Here is a 21857-nt window from a genome sequence, read left to right on the forward strand (position 1 = left end):
TACTTGGCAGTGCACTGGTGTCAGTGAGGGAAAAGTAAATTTTTCCGTCGTTTCCGATGACCTGTATATATGTAGAAGAATTGCGCATGCACAGAGTCACGCTGATCTACTTCTGAAGACTATACTGTCTAGATAGGCGTGGCCTGTCCACCAAAAGAAGGGTGGACATTGATTTCAAGCCTATATCTGGATTTTTACTGACGATGAGCCCCTGGAGCCTGGACCATTCATGATGGCTCCAGTCCAGCCCCTCCCCTTCTTGTAGCAAGCTGAGCTCTGCGGTTAGAGGCATGGCCAATAAATTATTCATAACTTTGGTGGTTTTGGTTTTTGGGCGGGCCACGCCCATCTTTATTAGATGTCAGTCAGCAGTTTGCTAATATTAAAATTTATTCTGGTCAATTCTAGACAAGTCAACTCAATTGCGCTAGGGAATCTGTAGCCTGACAACTCGACAAGATGAAGCTGTTAAGTGTGTCCCTCTTAGCGTGTCTTCTGTTGAGCATCGGAGGTGAGCAGAGTTACATAATCAGAGCTGTTTGTTGCTCAAAAAGAGTTGTGACCACATCCATTGTTCATGTTGTAGCTAGCTCTGTTTCTATCCGCACAGCTACAGCACACGCACAGCACACACACACACACTGCATGCAAATGGTTTTGCTGATTGTAAGAGCTACTCATATTAATATTTACTGTACCTAGATCTATAAAAATAATAATTATCATTGTATGACATGATTGTCATTCTTGTTCTTAAGCACACAACCTCACTCTGACGCGCGCTGTGATTGCTTAGAAGTTGGCTTAGTATGTATTTATTAACAGAAAAGCATCCGTAGTTTATTCGGGGTGTTTCTTTAAGTGCGCTCTAGCTGTACTTGTTTTGAATACATTGGGTGTGTGTGTTTAGATCCTTTGTCAAAGGCTTTGATGTACATGTATGGGTGAACCTTACCCTTGATGTGCCCACACACTGGTCGATTGGTGGTATTTTGTACCTAACCACCTATAGACAAAAATAGCCTCCTCTATAAACAAAAGAGAAACACCACACCTTATAGAGAAACACTTCATAGACCTGTTGTTTTTAGGCAAATTTGTGTATTGAGATTGAGATTGACCACTTTGAAAATTCTAGTCACATCACAGACACGATAACTACTCTCAATGAATTCTCCTTTATAGAGTCTCAAATCATCACTGTATCGCCCGCTGGCAACCAGACCGTGCCTGCTGGAAGTGATGTCAACATTACGTACACCTGCAACGTACCAACTGGGTTTATCGTAGAGTGGGTGTTCGGCGAGGTGCAACTCAGTCCCGGGTCATCAAATGCACAACTCCTCGCCCAAAATGGAGTCATACTTGATCCGCCCACCGAGGGCCGGACGACCAACATCATTGTGACGAGGCTTGGCAGAGAAACGTTTGGTAGTAACATCCAACTGCGTTGCTCGGCTTTGCAACAGTCACCTGTTAGAATTGTGTTCGGAGACAGCTACTATGTGCGAACATTTGGTGAGTTTGTGTGGTGTGTCCATCCATGCATGATATGTGTGTTGTCTGGCATGTATAGTGTAATAACTGCACTGTATTGTATGTTGGCCGGGCCGGTTGTTCAAGTTTATAATATTATTAAGCTTCTTTGCAAAAGTGTGTATGTACCAGCGCTTGTTCCGTGATATGCTGCCTGTAATTTATAGCCTTAAAGAGTACGTGTCATACATTGTTTAGTAACAACCAATGTAAAACATGTAGGTATCACAATCGTACAATCACCAGATTAGAGAGTTTGTCTTATAATAATTTATAAGCTTAATTATGCCAATGTATTACCCCGTTAAGTATGTAAACTTGTATGACATGCAATGTAACTGTGCCTACACACACACACACACACACACACACACACACACACACACACACACACACATCCACCCCCACGCACGCACACACACACACACACACACACACACACACATCCACCCCCACGCACGCACACACACACACACACACACACACACACACATCCACCCCCACGCACGCACACACACACACACACACACACACACACACATCCACCCCCACGCACGCACACACACACACACACACACACACACACACACACACACACACACACACACACCCCCACGCACGCACACATACAGATATCCCTGGTCCTCCTGAGAACTTTGCGTTCAACCCGATCCCTACTGACACAACTCGACTTGTCCTGTCTTGGGACCAACCCGGTAACACCATCATCGATGAAGATGACCCCGTCACTACCACCTACACTGTGACTGTGACTGGACCAACCTTCAACTTCAACGTGACCACTACAGACACGAGTTACGAGTTTACGGATGAGTTAAACGAGGCGTGTGCAACGCACGATATCTTTGTGTCGGCTAGTAACGCTGCTGGTCAGGGAATAAACGTCACACGGCAAGAAACCATCCCTATTAGTGAGTGTGTGTGTGAAGTGTGGAGGGGGCGTATTGATGTATATACATCAGTTGTTTCTTGATAGTGTGTTGAATTGGCATTGCATTTGCTGACATGCTTTGTTTGTGTAGCATGTAACAAGAATGTAATATCAGCTAGTGCAGTAATTACTGTGTACCTGATACCTACATGTAGATACAGTTTCATGGGTATAGTCACATCTAGTGTTAGTGTAACAGTACTGAGCGTATGTTTACTATATAGTAAGTGTACATATCTTAGAATATATACTAACTACCTCTGACTTCATCTGCCATGGTTTCTGCTGCAGCTCCTGACATCAGAGATCTGAGCAGTTCACTGAGAGTGTCTAGAATCAACCTCTCTGGTGGGAGTGTGGCTGTCGACGTCACCTTCAATGTGAGTCTCGTACGAATAGCAAAACCTGTCTAATTGTAACCACCCTAATCCTGTGGTCACCTTAACTCTAGCCGTCAGCAGGTCACCCTTTTTAATTTAGCCACATGTAGACCCCAAAGGTCACCCTCTTTTAAGTCACTGCATGTGTTTAGACTAGTGATCGATAGTAAGCCACTTCTTTATTCCAGCGATGGTAGACAAGTTTCACTGTAAAATAGTATGTACAAGTATGTAGCACATTGACGTCCTTCTAAAACATGTATGTGTAGCGGACAGTAATAATTATTGATATGGACCCATTGTGTTTACCATACTTAATACTAAGCCAGCTCAAAAACATCTACATGTATAGCATGCATGTCCTTCTGTGAATCAATAATTTATTGCGCTTATTGAGCTAACTGGAATATTATGGCTTTCCATTCCCTGCTGCTCTGTCATGACAACTAATAATGTGTTGATTATTAGTGTGTGTAAACAAGACCATATGGGGGGACTATACAGTCAGCTAGTGCAAGGTTGCTTGTTGATGTACTAGCTGTCAGGCTCTTAAACACATCATAATTGTGTAGCTGTCATATGGAACAAACCACTGTACACAAGTGTACGCAGTGAATAGCTTACGTGTCTTGCTCGGAAGCCGCACATTCATTATGTTCATGTTCGTTCCATGTACCGTATTACTAGAATGTTTTGCGAGCATCAATCGTTTATATGCAACCCTTGCGAGGGTTGATCAATTCGCAACAATAAAATCGCAAAACCTAAATTAGTACAGGTAAATACATACAACCTAAGTCCTTTTGCCAGAACGCAATAGTTAGATCGCAAAGGTTCAATTATTCTGCTTATTTGGCTCATTCGCAAAGGTTCTTCACCAACAAAATATTCCAGTAGTTTATGCATACATAACTGTACTGCAATACATTATCTACGATCGAAAAACATATATCATACTGTAACAGTATAATTATAATTATGTACAATACATGTATGTCATGTTGTATGGAACTTGTAATGTATACCCTAACCTGTGTCGATCTATCCCCCCCTCCCTTCTCAGCCTGCTACCATCTGCAATGCTACTAGCTTCCCTCTCGTCAGTTACATGGTGAACGTTGCCATTGGTAACGAGACGGACTCCATGACATACCTGGTAACGGACCGCCTTATAGCCGGCCAGAACCCCATAACTCTCCCGGTGCCCAGTGGTATGCTACAGCAGGATGAAGAATACCAGGTCACTGTGTCCGCCTGCATCACTGTCACATGTCGGACCACCCTCGTTCCTGTGTCATTCAGTAAGCACAAATGATCTACACCGTGTGGTAGTGCGTAATAGAGCTTTATTAAGAGCTACAGAATGTCTTGATGGGTGAGTGGAGGAGAATTGGGAACAGAGATACTCAAATTGTTTGCGTAGTGATCGAAATTGTGTACTCATGAATTTAGTGAAGCGCTCCTTAGTTGTTTATATTTAAGCATTTTGTTTTAGGCTGGGGTATGTTCTCTGATTTCATTCTCATTGCTCGAGAAGGCTTCTCTATTTGAGCATTGTAGGGTTTTTCATTGCTTCTTGTCATTAGTGTGTGCAGACCACAGCTAGTCCCTCTCTGCATGACATGCCTTGGTATCCTGTGTACTTGCATGCTTGTAGCCATAGAGATAGAACTAGTCGTGTGTGTGTGTGTGTGTCTGTCCTTTGGCAATATAGCACATAATATTAATAGGGTACGTGACCTTGTGGGAGATTTTCCATAGCATAATTATGTTGTGGTCTTGCACACAAACCTTCACTAACCATATCACATAAACCCGTTCATACACGCACACACACACACACACACACACACACACACACACACACACAGGGACAACTGACGTACAATCAGCCAGCATCACGTTCTTCGACACCAACGTCTTCCTCGAGTGCACCTTTGTCAACATGATTGCCGGCCTGGGGTGTGCCTTCAGGCTAACTGTAACTAGTGGTGATGTGGAGACTATATTTGTGCCTGTCAGCGCAGGTAGTGTGTGCTCTATGACACAGAACATGCAGAATGCGTATACCAGTATCGAAGCTGTGGATTGGGAATCTGACATGGTTTTTGGAATGGCGACGACCCGAGTAACGATTAACTCCGCTGATGCTGATAACTACACCATGGTGACCGGCTGTGTTCCACCAAGTGAGCTCATATTGTACATGCATCGTAGCTGTTATGCCCCTAGCACATATACATGTACATGTACAGGTTGACACCTCGTTAGTGCTGCATGGTTCATACATGTACATGTAGCCACTGTGTAGTTGTCTGTGTGCATGGATACCAACTTGTTCTTGAGCTTGTTAACTAGCACTTGCACACAAATAACTCAGTGAGGTAATTGCTAGCTAAACTGTAAATACTAGTACTTGAAGTAAAGCGCATGCATATACACTGTACTTACGTATATATGTTGTCAAGGTTACGTTGTCAAAGTGACAAGGGTGTATTAAAAGTCATGCTAATTACACGGTCGCGTAGCCTCGATGCGTGATTTGGTAAGGGTCGTTATGATAAAACACATATAGTATGAGGATCCTCGTGTTTTATGTAAATACACAGTCGTGTAGTCTCGATGCATGATTCTGTAAGGGCTTCACCTTTGTGCTTGTGTGTCATAAAACACTCGGTCTCATGATAATTATGTCTATTATACATGACTGCTATACAACGTACACTGCTAGATATGGCTAAACTAATTTTAAATATTGTTTTCCACTCTTGCTGTTACAGCTCCAGCTGCTAGTCTGTCTGGTGGTGCCATTGCTGGTATTACGATAGGGGTCCTCTTGGTCATCCTCATCATCCTGGCCATTGTCATAGTAATAGCAGTGGTAGTGTACAAACGACAAGCAAGTAAGCAGCCCAAGATTAAGAGGCACGACGAAGAGAAGGTCTCCGTTGATTTTGACAAGCAGTGGCTAATGGCAGATCACGAGCTACCAAAAAAGAAGAAGGTTGGTTTTGTATTTGTATCCCAGTCTGTGCTGTTACATGTAAGGCTAAGCGTATATTTTCTTTCCTTAGTTGAACTATATAATTATGCAAATATAAATATACTGGTCCATTCGTCACGTCATACTTGTGAGTACTTAGTACTTGTGCCCTTACAGGCGAGCTTCAGGAGAGGCAGATCACTCGTGGACGGAACTGAAGAGGTGATTATTCGTACAATGTAATGTATATACAATGTAATCATTCGCATACTGGCAAGTTGACTCGCAAGTAATCAACGTTTGAATGTTGTTTTATGTGCTAGCTGCACCGTTATTTATAAATCGATCTTTTTTCAGGCGTCTATAGCTTTCACTCCAAGTGATGCTGCTGGTGGACCACCCTCTCTTTCTGTGAGTAATACATACATGTACACACCCATACAGACTAAACTCAGAAATTCATATTTGTAATTATTAATGAGTAGCAACACCTAGGTTTCTAGAAGACCAGGGCCTTTGAATCTAGCTTCTATATTCAAATACTGTACATTCATGCTGACTGTATCTAAAATACCTTTATAATAATTATTAGTGTGCCGCCCCCTTCACACTATCACATACCTTCACACCCCTCACACACTCCACAGCTGGCACAGCCGTCCCTCACCGACTCTACGGCAGCGTTCTCGCTCCACATTAGCCGTGACAAGAAAAAAGCTCATCTCCACCTCAACAGGGCCCTCATTCGCAGGGCTCTCAAGGAGAGGAGGATGACCACTCTCGAGAAGAAGTCAGCCAGAGCCAGGCCAACTGTGAGTGGACATGCCTCACTGTGGTAGATACATGTAGGAGCTGTTGGTTTGTGTACACTGCACGGTAACAGTATAATTGCATGTTATGATAGCAGACATTGGTTTCATTTCACAGCTAGCTTTCAAGAATTCCATGCAATTTACTGTTTCTTAACATAATTATAAGCCGTGTTCTGTTCTATCAATTTCGATAAATTATCTTCTTTCTACATTTTCGTTTCTTGCACTTTCGTTCATCCTACAGCAATCCATACGAGAGTTTCTGCTCCCGCTCCACTCTGAGATCCGTGTAACAGGAGAGGAGAGTGACGAGGACGTTCAGATTGACGGTGGGGACGGAGGAGATGGTGAAAACATCATTGCTGAACTCTAGGGACATCGTTGTACTGAGCTGAACAGTTAATATAGGAGGAGACTGTTTTTATAGCATCTTTGTGTATAAATAGAATGCTACCTTTATACTACCTTTATAGTTTCATGCAATAACAGAAAGGCCGTGCTTTCTGTCCTTGTTGCATTCCCACCATTGTGTACTAGCTTATTTCTGTGTAACAAACAATGCCATCACAAGTATAAGGTGATGAATTCTGCATGGTGTCTCTGCGTGGGCGTTATAACAGTGTGGCCGGCCCTAGTAATATATCTGCCAAAATTGAAAAAAGATTGGTCTTGCATGACCTGAGAAAGATGTCAGGAAGCGCCCAAGGTAGTTTCCTAGTGTTAATAGTGCTCGGTCTATTCACCTGGAGATGTGCTTGTCATGATCTGTCAGGTAAAACAATTGTGTCAATTCAATGTAAATACGTCAGAAAGACATGTTTTTTCAACACGTTTTTTTCAGAGCTTGGTCACAGAATGTATTCTGTTTCATACTAGAATCTGTCTATAAAAATTAATGCTGTCTAGGGCTACATGCATGCATGCATGGTGTATTTAACCTCAGGCAAGGCCATTTTACAAAGGAGTAAAGTTATAACAATTGTGGGTGATTTTACACAAAATTACGATAGTAACGTACGTTGGCATACATAAGTTCCTCCGTGTATACGTGTACAGACTGCAGGACTCCACCGAGTATAACCGTCACTCCCAGTACCAACCAGACGGTACCCATCAACACAGACACCAGCGTCACCTATCGTTGCCAAGTTACCAATGGCCTTAGGGCGGATTGGACTTTTATGGGTATTCCAATTCCCATTGGGTCAGCCGATCATGCCTTGTTGGGTTCACTCGGTGTCAACATTTCAGCTGGCGCTAGTCAAAGTGATATCTACTTGACGGTGGACAGGAATGGAAGGGAGACTTACTCGAACAGAGACTTGAAGATAGTGTGTACTGAATTGATCACCACTCCAGTGCTTATGATCCAAACAAGTTGTGACTACTACATCAGGACTTTTGGTATGAGCATTCGTGTGTTTGTAGCTTTAGCAGTACAAAGTGCATATCTCGAAAATAGTGCTGCAGTGTATATTCATGTACTGTACTAGTATACTAACTACATGTAAGCAAGAGTTCATTAGGACTCTTGGTGTAAGTAATAGGATTAGGTCCATTTAATAATAACGGAGTGGTCTCGTATAGGCATTGCCTCACCATAGTTGGGATAAATCAATTATGGTATATTATGCTTGAGGCAAAACATGTACCTCACCATAACTGAGTGGGTGGGTGGGTTTCTCCTTCAATCACTGTATTCATTGGTGATCCATTGCCCTTGGACTTTGTTCTCAACCTCTGTACTCTCATCGAGTGACAGCGTGCATAGTACATGTAGGTATAATACACGTTACCGCATGGTGATACTGCACAACAGCTCTCAATGCTTGTCTGTGATCACAACCTGTATTCTCACACAACCACCATGCACCTATAGATATCCCAGAGCCTCCGCCCAACCTGGACTTTAACCCTTTACCCACTAACGTCTCCGTACTGATGATCACATGGGACCAACCTGGTAACACACTAATCGATGAAGATGCCCCCGTCACTACCACCTACACTGTGACTGTGACTGGACCGACCTTCAACTTCAACGTGACCACTACAGACACAAGTTATTCATTTGTGGACGATATCGACGAGCCTTGTGCTATGCATAACTTCCAGGTTCACGCGTCCAATGCAGCTGGTGACGGTCTACCTGATGTTATCAACGAGACTATCCCCATTTGTGAGTGATGTATGAATAGCCTAATTGGAATATGAATAAGCCTACTGTTGCTAGGGCTATAATAACTGGAGTAACGCCCTACATTGTATTGTTCATGTAGTCCCCAAATAGGTTCTAGTTTCAGTGCAATGTACTTAATGTAATTTTAGTGGTCACTCCTCCTTGAGCAGAGGTGGCCTGCTAGCACCGGTAAGAACAAAAGACTTTTTGGCCCATTAACCTAGCTGTAGTATAGAGATGACCAGCAGCGTACACATAGGTTGACTGCAATAGCCAGGTTTCATTATTGTTCTTGTATAAGAAGAGTACAGTGCAGTACACTTCATCGTTCTAACTATCAGAATTGCATGTCAACATTGACCAGTGCAAAGTGTGTCACTGCACAGCTAGCCATACCAGACCATTGTTGTAATTCCCTCCCTCCCCGACTATGCAGCTCCTGACATTGACGATTTGAGTGCTGGTCTAAAAGTGAGTCGAGTGTTTGTCACCTCACCCACCACTGTTACCGTGGAGGCCACTTTCCCGGTGAGTTGATAACCTCGTTATCATACACACCTGTCAGTGTTATTGCGTAGATTGACATAGAACTAATAGTCTATTATCAAAACATTCGTATTTATGCAGTGTAAGATTGCTACAGTTTATGTAAATGCAAAATGTTTTTCTGGTCAACATCATTCCGTGAATGTAATGTGTGTATGTACACATTGCTTTCACGGAATGATGTTGACCAGGCCAGGAAAGCACCCTTTACTGCATCACCAGTACATAGCACATGTACAATGTACAGTACAGTACAGTGGAGCAAGCCTTACCCCTCAATGGTGTATGTATAGGGGGCTCCAATATACATCAAGTTTGTGTGTATTCAAACACCATACATGTACATGTATGTGCACACACACACCCCATACACACACACACACACCCCATACACACACACACACACACACACGCACACCCACACCCACACCCACACACACACACATACACACACACACATACACACACACACACACCCACACAGCGAGCGCTGGCCTGCAGTCCCAACTTCCCCTTGAACTTGTACCTCCTCAACACAATGGGTGTGGTGACCACCAGCTTCTCAGCCAATGACTCCGGAATAGTGGGTCGTGAGACGATAGCTCTGAACATGACCTCCTCACAGGTGCTGCCCAACATGGTGTACTCACTCACCGTGTCTGCCTGTATCTCAGTCACTTGTCGAGAATCCTCTGCTGTGTCCTTCAGTGAGTGCCTACCTGGTAGTAGTGGATTCATTTACTTCCTGTAGTGGTGTAGGGTAGAGTGTTACCAGAGAGTACTTTGATTAATGTACGTCTCATCTGAACATAAATATAGTACGTACTGTAGCTTACTGCATTAACTTTTTTATTACGTACGTGCATAATTATGTGCATACACTGTCAGGAGTATACATGTAGTATGTAGGGTAATACGGATGCAATATTGAGAAAGGCTCAGGAGCACAAACTCGACTTGTACATGCAGTAATTAACAGTAGATGTGCACAATCAGTCAGAGTCTACATATTACCCCCTAAATCCACACGCACACACACACACACACACACACACACACACACACAGTGACCACGGACGTACAATCAGCCAACATCACGTTCTTCGAGTCCTACGTCTTCCTGAGCTGTTTGTTTGCCGTGAGGTCGACCGCTCGAGGCTGTGTGTTTGTGTTCACTGTGTCTCCCAATATCACAGAAGAGTTCACCGTGGCCAGGACGAACAGATCACTGTGTAATGAGATACTCAACATGGAGAATGTGTACACCGGTATCGAGGTTTTGGACTGGGAATTGGACGGGAGTTATGGGAATGTGTCTGTGATACCGGCCAGAATGAGAGTGGACACTGGTGAAGAATACATGGAGGCAACTAACTGCGCATTGCCAAGTGAGTGGTAGTATTATAATATTTAGTAAATAAATGTTCCCATTTTAAAGTATAATTCCCTAGACAGTAGTAGTTTTAAATCAACTATATGTGCACTCAGTAGGTACATTGTACATGTACATGTAAGCTATAGACATAACAGTCGTAACTTTTGTTTATGGAATGTGTTTAATTGTGTTCAGAATGGCCGGGAACTCAGTATCTAAACAATCCATGGAGTGCAAGCTCTAACCACGAAAATATTACCCACGAAATGTCTGAATCACGAATATTTTGTCCCCCGAAAATTACCCGCTATACGGTACATGACTGCTATACAATGTACATTGTGTATATAGTGGCTGATGTATTATTATTTGAATTGTTTTCCTGCTGTTACAGCTCCTGCTGTTACAGCTCCAGCTGCTAGTCTGTCTGATGGTGCCATTGCTGGTATTACGATAGGGGTCATCTTGGCCGTCCTCGTCATCCTGGCCATTGTCATAGTGATAACAGTGGTAGTGTACAAACGACAAGCAAGTAAGCAGCCCAAGATTATGAGGCATGACGAAGAGAAGGTCTCCGTCGACTTTGACAAGCAGTGGCTAATGGCAGATCACGAGCTACCAAAAAAGAAGGTTGGTTTTGTATTTGTATCCCAGTCTGTGCTGTTACATGTAAGGCTAAGCGTATATTTTTCTTTCCTATAATAAAAGGCAAATATAATTGTACTGGTTCATTCGTCATACTTGTGCCCTTACAGACGAGCTTCAGGAGAGGCAGATCACTCGTGGACGGAACTGAAGAGGTGATTATTCGTACAATGCAATGTATATACAATGTAATCATTCGCATACAGGCAAGTTGACTCGCAAGTGATCAACGTTTGAATGTTGTTTTATGTGCTAGCTGCACCGGCCGTTATTTAATGATTGATCTTTTTTCAGGCGTCGTTAGCTTTCACTCTACCACCCCCACCCTGATTCTGTGAGTAATATACCGTATAGCGGGAAATTTCGTGGAGTGAAAAATTTCACGTTTTTCGAGGGCAGAGCAGTAACGCGGAAATTATAACCGGGATAAACTCCCACGCACTGGTATTTTCACATGCAAAGCTATTGGTGGGTGTGGTTTCCTGGCATTGAAACACGAATATTAGAACCCACGAAAATTCTGCTGAGGGCTCTGGAGCCAAATAGCGAAAATTTCCCGCTATACAGTATGCATGTATACACACCCATACAGCCTAAGCACAGAAATTCACAAGTAGCAACACCTATAGGCTTCTATTTAGCTAGAAGACCAGGGCCTTTGAATCTAGCTTCTATATTCAAGTACTGTATATTCATGCTGACTGTATCTAAAAAACCTTCATATTGATTATCTAGTGTACCCCTCTTCACACACTTTACACCCCTCACACACTCCACAGCTGGCACAGCCGTCCCTCACCGACTCTACGGCAGCGTTCTCGCTTCACATTAGCCGTGACAAGAAGAAAGCTCATCTCCACCTCAACAGGGCCCTCATTCGCAGGGCACTCAAGGAGAGGAGGATGACCACTCTCGATAAGAAGTCAGCCAGGGCCAGGCCAACTGTGAGTGAACATGCCTCACTGTGGTAGATACATGTAGGAGCTGTTGGTTTGTGTACACTGCATGGTAACAGTAGTTGATAGCAGACATTCAGTATTTTCATAGCTTACAAGACTTCCATGCAATTTACATCTGCCTACTGTCTTTTAAGGGCGCTGTGTTCTATTTTTCCTATCCTGATAAATTTTTTTGCACTTTCGTTAACTGCACATTCTCCTACAGCAATCCATTCGTGAGTTTCTGCTCCCGCTCCACTCTGAGATCCGTGTAACAGGAGAGGAGAGTGATGAGGACGTTCAAATTGACGGTGAAGATGAAGGAGATGCTAAGAAGGTAACTCCCCAAACTGAAACTGAAATGATACCACCACCTGCAATATATGAAGAGCTAAGAGTCATTAAACCAGACCCCAACACTCGAGAAAATGTCGCCTACGGACATATGCAGCCTCTTCGGCAGTAAGTGGAGCTTTCAATTAATTTAGTTGCAGTGAATTGAGTAACATTAGTTTAATATTGTTTTCTGTTTCCTTTTTGCCATAAAATTGTATATTTAGTGAGTCCTAAGTTAATGTACCATGCACTTAATTATAACTAATGGGTTCTGAGCGCTTAATTATTAAGCGCAATATAGAATAGCTTGTTAATTACTAAGGCTTGAATAAATGTAAAATTCGTGCCGAGGCAGCTCTTTTTTATACTTCCAACATGCTCAGGATTCCGAAAAGCTCGTTTAATCATTCAACTGAAGCCAGCTTACTGAATAGATATACGTACCTGTACATGTACAACACTGACTACAATTTCGACAGGCCCAGTTGCTCGAATGGAGCCGAGTTGTGAATTTGCATTTTGGTAGTGTGCATTCGCACTATAAAAGTAAGACACGAGATTGTTGAAGTATATTTGACTGCTCGACCATAATTGTTGATAACTTCAATTTTTCTGAGATAGTTTGTTTAATTATTCCGGCAGTGCACTGGTGTCGATGATGTATAGGATAACGTTTCCCTGCATGACAAACGATGACCCGGAGAGGAAGTGTGCATGCACAAAGTCACGTAGATACTACGACATGCTATATGTCTAGATGGGCGTGGCCTGTCCACCAAAAGAAGAGTGGACAGTTTAATGTCTGGATGAGTGCTCAGAAACATGCAATCAGATATGCTTTGCAGCACCAATTAGATTGCCTCAGCTCCGCCCCTTCTTGCGCAGCACGCCCCTTCTTGCTGCTGCTGCGCAAGAAGGGGAGGAGCTGAGGCAATGAGGACTGCGGTTAGAAGCGTGGCCAATAAATATTTATAGTTAGAATTTTAGGTGGACAGGCAGACAGGCACACCCTTCTCAGTTTGTTAATTAAAATCAATTCTAGAAAACTCAAAGTTATAGTTGTGACACATGCACGAGTGCCACATGGGATATATTGGCTCAGTAGTGACTTAGGCCCGAGGGCCGCAGGCCTCGAGGGTTAGATCCCACTTGTGTGTGTTTAGCAGGGAATTATGAGCCATAATCTCATAGTTTCCCAGGGAATTATAAGCTTGAGGGTATAAAGTACAAGTATAATTTTTTTGAATGCACAGAAATGATAATAAAGCTGTATAGCTGTATGATAATTAGCTATGGCTGTCCATTTTTTTCACTACCAGTTTCTATAGCGTTTGCTGGGTTGATGGTAGGGTTCACCAGTATCTTTTCTTGTCTCTATGAGGAACACTAAGAGCCAATGATTATAACAGTTCTGGGTCCATTGTCACAAGCATGAAAGCATGTCTTCAACTTGTAGCATTTGTCAACTTCGTCCTCCTGACTTCTGTTTCTATCCTGTAGCCATGTTTCAAACAGTAGACTCCTGTGTCTGTTTGGGAACGATAGTGCACTGTAGCATTGCTGCAAGCTGTTCCTTGCTAGCTAGCCGTACATATCAGAACAGTTTACTGAGAAGCTTGAGCTGGGGGTGGGGCTTGAGTGCAGAGAAAAGAGGAGGCTGGGCTCATTTGTTGCAGAGTGCTTCCTGCACAAGGTGGAGTCACTAGTTGTCCATTCCAATGTTGAAGCAAGGCCAATGCAAAGATTTTTGTCAAAACAGGACATTTTCAAAAATAAAGCTGTTGCTAAGGCTTGCTGCTTTTATAGATATACACTTCTTTCCTGAGACAGCCAATGAAAAGTGGGATCTAAACACATGTGCATTCGGTATCTATGTGTTATAGTGTCCCATATCACGAGGGCTTTCTCATGCCCATGTACTATCTATAACATAATTCTGCATCATTTTTTCTTTCTAAATTGAAGTCAAAGGTCATGCCCATGGCAGCTCTTTTTATATGTTTAATCATTAGACTCAGAAGCCAGCTTACTAAATAGATATCATGCTAACACTGACTCACCAGTACAATGTTTCGACAGGTCCTGTGAAGTCCAGCTGCTGCTCAAATAGAGTCTTCAGTTACGAGAGCTATAGTCAGACACGAGATTGAATTATTCAACTGCTCGACCATGATATTAAACTGATAACTTCAATTTGTCTACTTGGCAATGCACTGGTGTCGGTGAAGGAAAAGTAAATTTTTCCGTCGTTTCTGATGACCTGTAGGAGAATGAATTGCGCATGCACGGAGTCACGCTGATCTACTTCTGAAGACTATACTGTCTAGATAGGCATGGGCTGTCCACCAAAAGAAGAGTGGACATTGGTTTCAAGCCCCTATATCTGGATTTTTACTGACAAGCCCCTGGAGCTAGCTAGCCTGGACCATGTCATTCATCAGTCATAAGACAGCCCCTCCCCTTCTTGTAGCAAGCTGAGCTCTGCGGTTAGAGGCGCGGCCTATAATGAATAACTTTGGGGTTTTGGGCTGGCCACGCCCATCTCTTTAATATTCTGAGATGTCAGTCAGCAGTTTGCTAATTAAAATTAAATTTTATTCTGGCTTAGATCTTTTTAGACAAGTCAACTCAAGTGCATGCGCTAGGGAATCTGTAGCCTGACAACTCGACAAGATGAAGCTGTTAAGTGTGTCCCTATTAGCGTGTCTTCTGTTGAGCATCGGAGGTGAGCAGAGTTACATAATCAGAGCTGTTTGTTGCTCAAAAAGAGTTGTGACCACATCCATATTAATTGTTCATGTTGTAGCTAGCTCTGTTTCTATCCGCACAGCACACACACACTGCATGCAAATGGTTTTGCTGATTGTAAGAGCTACTCATATTAATATTTACTGTACCTAGATCTATAAACTTATCATTGTATGTCTTGTTCTTAAGCTCATGACCTCACTAGCACTCTGACGCGCACTGTGATTGCTTAGAAGTTGGCTTAGTATGTATTTATTAACAGAAAAGCATCCGTAGTTTTAGTCGGGGGTGTTTCTTTAAGTGCGCTCTAGCTGTATTTGTTTTGAATACATTAGGTGTGTGTTTAGATCCTTTGTTAAAGGCTTTGATGTATGGGTGAACCTTACTCTTGATGTGCCCACACACTGGTCGATGGTGGTATTTTGTACCTAACCACCTATAGACAAAAATAGCCTCCTCTATAAACAAAAGAGAAACACCACACGTTATAGAGAAACACCACTTCAGAGACCTGTTGTTTTTAGGCAAATTTGTGTATTGAATTGAATTGAGACTTGACCACTTTGAAAATTCTAGTCACATCACGATAACTACTCTCAATGAATTCTCCTTTATAGAGTCTCAAATCATCACTGTATCGCCCACTGGCAACCAGACCGTGCCTGCTGGAAGTGATGTCAACATTACGTACACCTGCAACGTACCAGTTGGGTTTATCGTAGAGTGGGTGTTGGCGAGGTGCAACTCAGCCCCGGGTCATCGAACGCACAACTCCTCGCCGACAATGGACTCATACTTGATCCGCCCACCGAGGGCCAGATGACCAACATCATTGTGACGAGGCTTGGCAGAGAAACGTTTGGTAGAAACATCCAACTGCGTTGCTCAGCTTTGCAACAGTAACCTGTTAGAATTGTGTTCGGAGACAGCTACTATGTGCGAACATTTGGTGAGTTCATGTGGTGTGTCCATCCCTGCATGTGATGTGTGTTGTCTAGTGTGCACTGTATTGTATGTTGGCCGGGCCGGTTGTTCAAGTTTATATTATTAAGCTTCTTTGCAAAAGTGTATGTACCAGCGCTTGTTCCGTGAGAGTACGTGTCATACATTGTTTAGTAACAACCACATATGTAGGTATCACAATAGTACAATCGTACAATCACCAGATTAGAGATTTTGTCTTATAATAATTTGTAAGCTTAATTATGCCAATGTATTACCCCGTTAAGTATGTAAACTTGTATGACATGCAATGTAACTATGCCTACACACACACATCCACCCCCACGCACGCACACACACACACACACACACACACACACACACACACACACGCACACACACACACACACACGCACGCACACACACACACACACACACACACACACACACACACACATACAGATATCCCTGGTCCCCCTGAGAACTTTGCGTTCAACCCGATCCCTACTGACACAACTCGACTTTTCCTCTCCTGGGACCAACCCGGTAACACCATCATCGACGAAGATGACCCCGTCACTACCACCTACACTGTGACTGTGACTGGACCAACCTTCAACTTCAACGTGACCACTACAGACACGAGTTACGAGTTTACGGATGAGTTGAACGAGGTTTGTGCAACGCACGATATCTTTGTGTCGGCTAGTAACGCTGCTGGTCAGGGAATGAACGTCACACGGCAAGAAACCATCCCTATTAGTGAGTGTGGTGTGTGTGTGAAGTGTGAAGTGTGGAGGGGGCGTATTGATGTACATACATCAGTTGTTTCTTGATAGTGTGTTGAATTGGCATTGCATTTGCTGACGTGTTTTGTTTGTGTAGCGTGTAACAAGAATGTAATATCAGCTAGTGCAGTAATTACTGTGTACCTGATACCTACATGTAGATACAGTTTCTAGTGTTAGTGTAACAGTAGTGAGCACATGTCATAATATAAACTAACTACCTCTGACTTCATCTGCCATGGTTTCTGCTGCAGCTCCTGACATCAGAGATCTGAGCAGTTCACTGAGAGTGTCTAGAATCGACCTCTCTGGTGGGGATGTGGCTGTCGACGTCACCTTCAATGTAAGTCTCGTACGAATAGCAAAACCTGTCTAATTGTAACCACCCTAATCCTGTGGTCACCTTAACTCTAGCCGTCAGCAGGTCACCCTTTTTAATTTAGCCACATGTAGACCCCAAAGGTCACCCTCTTTTAAGTCACTGCATGTGTTTGGACTAGTGATCGATAGCAAGCCACTTCTTTATTCCAGCGATGGTAGACAAGTTTCACTGTACATATAATAGTATGTACGTATGTACATGTATGTATCACATTGACGGCCTTTTAAACATGTATGTGTATTGGACAGCAATTGATATGGAAAAATTGTGTTTACTACGCCTAGTTACTTAATACTAAGCCAGCTCAAAAACATCTACATGTATAGCATGCATGTCCTTCTGTGAATCAATAATTTATTGCGCTATTGAGCTAACTGGAATATTATGGCTTTCCATTCCCTGCTGCTCTGTCATGACAACTAATAATGTGTTGATTATTAGTGTGTGTAAACAAGACCATATGGGGGGACTATACAGTCAGCTAGTGCAAGGTTGCTTGTTGATGTACTAGCTGTCAGGCTCTTAAACACATCATAATTGTGTAGCTGTCATATAAAACAAACCACTGTACACAAGTGTACACAGTGAATAGCTTATGTGTCTTGTTCGTAAGCTGCACATTCATTATGTTCATGTTCGTTCCACGTACCGTATTACTAGAATGTTTGCGAGAGTCAAACATATGCAACTTTGCGAGGGTTAATCAATTCGCAACAATAAAATCGCAAAACCTAAATTTGTACTATACGACCTTTTGCCACAACGCAATAATTAGATCGCAAAGGTTCTGCTTATTTGGCTCATTCGCAAAGGTTCTTCACCCGCAAAATATTCCAGTAGTTTATGCATACATAACTGTACTGCAATACATTACATGATCGAAAAACATATATCCTACTGTAACAGTATAATGTACAATACATGTATGTCATGTTGTATGGAACTTGTAATGTATACCCTAACATGTGTCTATTCCCCCCTCCCTTCTCAGCCTGCTACCATCTGCAGTGTTATGAACTTCCCTCTCATCAGTTACATGGTGAACGTTGCCATGGGTAACGAGACGGACTCCATGACGTACCTGGTAACGGACCGCCTTATAGCCGGCCAGAGCCCCATCACTCTCCCAGTGCCCAGTGGTATGCTACAGCAGGATGAAGAATACCAGGTCACTGTGTCCACCTGCATCACTGTCACATGTCGGACCACCCTCGTTCCTGTGTCATTCAGTAAGCACAAATGATCTACACCGTGTGGTAGTGCGTAATAGAGTTTTATTAAGAGCTACAGAATGTCTTGATGGGAGAGTGAAGGAGAATTGGGAACAGAGATACTCAAATTGTTTGCGTAGTGATCGAAATTGTGTACTCATGAATTTAGTGAAGCGCTCCTTAGTTGTTTATATTTAAGCATTTTGTTTTAGGCTGTATGTTCTCTGATTTCATTCTCATTGCTCGAGAAGGCTTCTCTATTTGAGCATTGTAGGGTTTTTCATTGCTTGTTGTCATTAGTGTGTGCAGACCACAGCTAGTCCCTCTCTGCATGACATGCCTTGGTATCCTGTGTACTTGCATGCTTGTAGCCATAGAGATAGAACTAGTCGTGTGTGTGTGTGTGTGTCTGTCCTTTGGCAATATAGCACATAATATTAATAGGGTACGTGACCTTGTGGGAGATTTTCCATAGCATAATTATGTTGTGGTCTTGCACACAAACCTTCACTAACCATATCACATAAACCCGTTCATACACGCACGCACGCACACACACGCACACACACACACACACAGGGACAACTGACGTACAATCAGCCAGCATCACGTTCTTCGACACCAACGTCTTCCTCGAATGCACCTTTGTCAACATGATTGCCGGCCTGGGGTGTGCCTTCAGGCTAACCGTAACTAGCGGTGATGTGGAGACTATCTTTGTGCCTGTCAGTGCAGGTAGTATGTGCTCTATGACACAGAACATGCAGAATGCGTATACCAGTATCGAAGCTGTGGATTGGGAATCTGACATGGTTTTTGGAATGGCGACGACCCGAGTAACGATTAACTCCGCTGGTGCTGATAACTACACCATGGTGACCGGCTGTGTTCCACCAAGTGAGCTCATATAATATTGTACATGCATCGTAACAGTAGCTGTAGATAGTTCGGGTACCCCTAGTACATGTATGTTAACACTTACAATGTCATGTATTGTACATGTATTGGTTGACACCTCGTTAGTGCTGCATGGTTCATACATGTACATGTGTAGCCACTGTGTAGTTGTCTGTGTGCATGGATATCAACTTGTTCTTGAGCTTGTTAACTAGCACTTGCACACAATAACTCAGTGAGGTAATTGCTAGCTAAACTGTATATACTAGTACTTGAAGTAAAGCGCATACATATACACTGTACTTACGTATATACGTTGTCAAGGTTACGTTGTCAAAGTGACAAGGGTGTATATTAAAAGTCATGCTAATTACACGGTCGCGTAGCCTCGATGCATGATTTGGTAAGGGTCGTTATGATAAAACACATAATTATAGTATGAGGATCCTCGTGTTTTATGTAGATACACAGTCGTGTAGTCTCGATGCATGATTCTGTAAGGGGCTTCACCTTTGTGCTTGTGTCATAAAACACTCGGTGTCATGATAATTATGTCTATTACATGACTGCTATACAACGTGCATTGCTAAATATGGCTAATCTAATTTTAAATATTGTTTTCCACTCCTGCTGTTACAGCTCCAGCTGATCGTCTGTCTGGTGGTGCCATTGCTGGTATTACGATAGGGGTCCTTTTGGCCGTCCTCGTCATCCTGGCCGTTGTCATAGTGATAGCAGTGGTAGTGTACAAACGACAAGCAAGTAAGCAGCCCAAGATTATGAGGCACGACGAAGAGAAGGTCTCCGTCGACTTTGACAAGCAGTGGCTAATGGCAGATCACGAGCTACCAAAAAAGAAGAAGGTTGGTTTTGTATTTGTATCCCAGTCTGTGCTGTTACATGTAAGGCTAAGCGTATATTTTCTTTCCTTAGTTGAACTATATAATTATGCAAATATAAATATACTGGTCCATTCGTCATACGTGTGAGTACTTAGTACTTGTGCCCTTACAGGCGAGCTTCAGGAGAGGCAGATCACTCGTGGACGGAACTGAAGAGGTGATTATTCGTACAATGTAATGTATATACAATGTAATCATTCGCATACAGGCAAGTTGACTCGCAAGTGATCAACGTTTGAATGTTGTTTTATGTGCTAGCTGCGACAGCACCGTTATTTATAAATCGATCTTTTTTCAGGCGTCCATAGCTTTCACTCCAAGTGATGCTGCTGGTGGACCACCCTCTCTTTCTGTGAGTAATACATACATGTACACACCCATACAGCCTAAACTCAGAAATTCTTATTAATGAGCAACACCTAGGTTTCTATTTAGCTAGAAGACCAGGGCTATTGAATCTAGCTTCTATATTCAAATACTGTAGATTCATGCTGACTGTATCTAAAATACCTTCATAATTATTAGTGTGCCGCCCCCTTCACACTATCACATACCTTGACACCCCTCACACACTCCACAGCTGGCACAGCCGTCCCTCACCGACTCTACGGCAGCATTCTCGCTTCACATTAGCCGTGACAAGAAGAAAGCTCATCTCCACCTCAACAGGGCCCTCATTCACAGGGCTCTCAAGGAGAGGAGGATGACCACTCTCGATAAGAAGTCAGCCAGAGCCAGGCCAACTGTGAGTGGACATGCCTCACTGTGGTAGATACATGTAGGAGCTGTTGTGTTTGTGTACACTGCACGGTATATATGATAGCAGACATTCATTTTATTTCAGTCCTTTTACAGCTAACAAGAATTCCATGCAATTTACTGTTTTTTAACATTTATAAGCTGTGTTCTATCCTATTAATTCGATAAATTATCTTCTTTCTACATTTCCGTTGACTGCACATTCTCCTACAGCAATCCATTCGCGAGTTTCTGCTCCCACTCCACTCTGAGATCCGTGTAACAGGAGAGGAGAGTGACGAGGACGTTCAGATTGACGGTGGGGACGGAGGAGATGGTGAAAACATCATTGCTGAACTCTAGGGACATCATTCGTTGTACTGAGCTGAACAGTTAATATAGTAGGAGACTGTTTTTATAGCATCTTTGTGTATAAATAGAATGCTACCTTTATAGTTTCATGCAATAACAGAGAGGCCGTGTTTTGTGTCCTTCCCACCATTGTGTACTTATTTCTGTGTAACACAAACATGCCATCACTAAAATTAATTAAGGTGATAAATCAAA

At 42.9% G+C, this 21857-nt stretch overlaps 3 protein-coding genes across 3 annotated transcripts; all 3 read left to right on the forward strand.

The window, feature by feature from the left end:
- Window positions 1–348: 348 nt before the first annotated feature.
- On the forward strand, window positions 349–7187 carry LOC135344993 (uncharacterized). Its single transcript, XM_064542311.1, has 11 exons — window positions 349–511; window positions 1186–1518; window positions 2169–2468; window positions 2780–2868; window positions 3932–4169; window positions 4740–5057; window positions 5649–5872; window positions 6029–6073; window positions 6209–6262; window positions 6499–6663; window positions 6908–7187. Exons 1-11 carry the CDS (start codon window positions 460–462, stop codon window positions 7034–7036), a joined length of 1947 nt encoding a protein of 648 aa, XP_064398381.1. The 5' UTR covers window positions 349–459; the 3' UTR covers window positions 7037–7187.
- Window positions 7188–7273: 86 nt separating this feature from the next.
- Window positions 7274–12947, forward strand: LOC135344985 (uncharacterized). The gene is made up of 10 exons (XM_064542301.1): window positions 7274–7435; window positions 7720–8067; window positions 8543–8842; window positions 9279–9370; window positions 9873–10095; window positions 10456–10776; window positions 11158–11393; window positions 11519–11563; window positions 12188–12352; window positions 12573–12947. Exons 1-10 carry the CDS (start codon window positions 7351–7353, stop codon window positions 12810–12812), a joined length of 2055 nt encoding a protein of 684 aa, XP_064398371.1. The 5' UTR covers window positions 7274–7350; the 3' UTR covers window positions 12813–12947.
- A 2290-nt stretch (window positions 12948–15237) lies between these two features.
- LOC135345024 (uncharacterized) lies at window positions 15238–21797 on the forward strand. Its single transcript, XM_064542345.1, has 11 exons — window positions 15238–15407; window positions 16048–16379; window positions 16835–17134; window positions 17415–17503; window positions 18534–18771; window positions 19333–19650; window positions 20290–20513; window positions 20665–20709; window positions 20851–20904; window positions 21133–21297; window positions 21525–21797. The coding sequence occupies exons 3-11, from the start codon at window positions 17101–17103 to the stop codon at window positions 21651–21653; spliced, it is 1296 nt and encodes a 431-aa protein (XP_064398415.1). The 5' UTR covers window positions 15238–15407; window positions 16048–16379; window positions 16835–17100; the 3' UTR covers window positions 21654–21797.
- Window positions 21798–21857: the final 60 nt, after the last annotated feature.

Source organism: Halichondria panicea, chromosome 1 (genome assembly GCF_963675165.1).
Source record: "Halichondria panicea chromosome 1, odHalPani1.1, whole genome shotgun sequence".
Classification (NCBI taxonomy): Eukaryota; Metazoa; Porifera; class Demospongiae; order Suberitida; family Halichondriidae; genus Halichondria; species Halichondria panicea.

What these genes read in the sequence shown, in the direction of transcription:
- LOC135344993 (XM_064542311.1), top strand. Translation starts at nt 460, where the DNA reads ATGAAGCTGTTAAGTGTGTCCCTCTTAGCGTGTCTTCTGTTGAGCATC. An exon ending in TCGTGGACGGAACTGAAGAG is followed by an intron (nt 6,074 to 6,208) that starts GTGATTATTCGT and finishes ATCTTTTTTCAG; the next exon opens with GCGTCTATAGCTTTCACTCC. An exon ending in CAGCCAGAGCCAGGCCAACT is followed by an intron (nt 6,664 to 6,907) that starts GTGAGTGGACAT and finishes TTCATCCTACAG; the next exon opens with CAATCCATACGAGAGTTTCT.
- LOC135344985 (XM_064542301.1), top strand. Translation starts at nt 7,351, where the DNA reads ATGTCAGGAAGCGCCCAAGGTAGTTTCCTAGTGTTAATAGTGCTCGGT. An exon ending in AACTAACTGCGCATTGCCAA is followed by an intron (nt 10,777 to 11,157) that starts GTGAGTGGTAGT and finishes CTGCTGTTACAG; the next exon opens with CTCCTGCTGTTACAGCTCCA. An exon ending in CAGCCAGGGCCAGGCCAACT is followed by an intron (nt 12,353 to 12,572) that starts GTGAGTGAACAT and finishes ATTCTCCTACAG; the next exon opens with CAATCCATTCGTGAGTTTCT.
- LOC135345024 (XM_064542345.1), top strand. Translation starts at nt 17,101, where the DNA reads ATGAACGTCACACGGCAAGAAACCATCCCTATTA. An exon ending in GCAAGAAACCATCCCTATTA is followed by an intron (nt 17,135 to 17,414) that starts GTGAGTGTGGTG and finishes TTTCTGCTGCAG; the next exon opens with CTCCTGACATCAGAGATCTG. An exon ending in AGCTACCAAAAAAGAAGAAG is followed by an intron (nt 20,514 to 20,664) that starts GTTGGTTTTGTA and finishes GTGCCCTTACAG; the next exon opens with GCGAGCTTCAGGAGAGGCAG.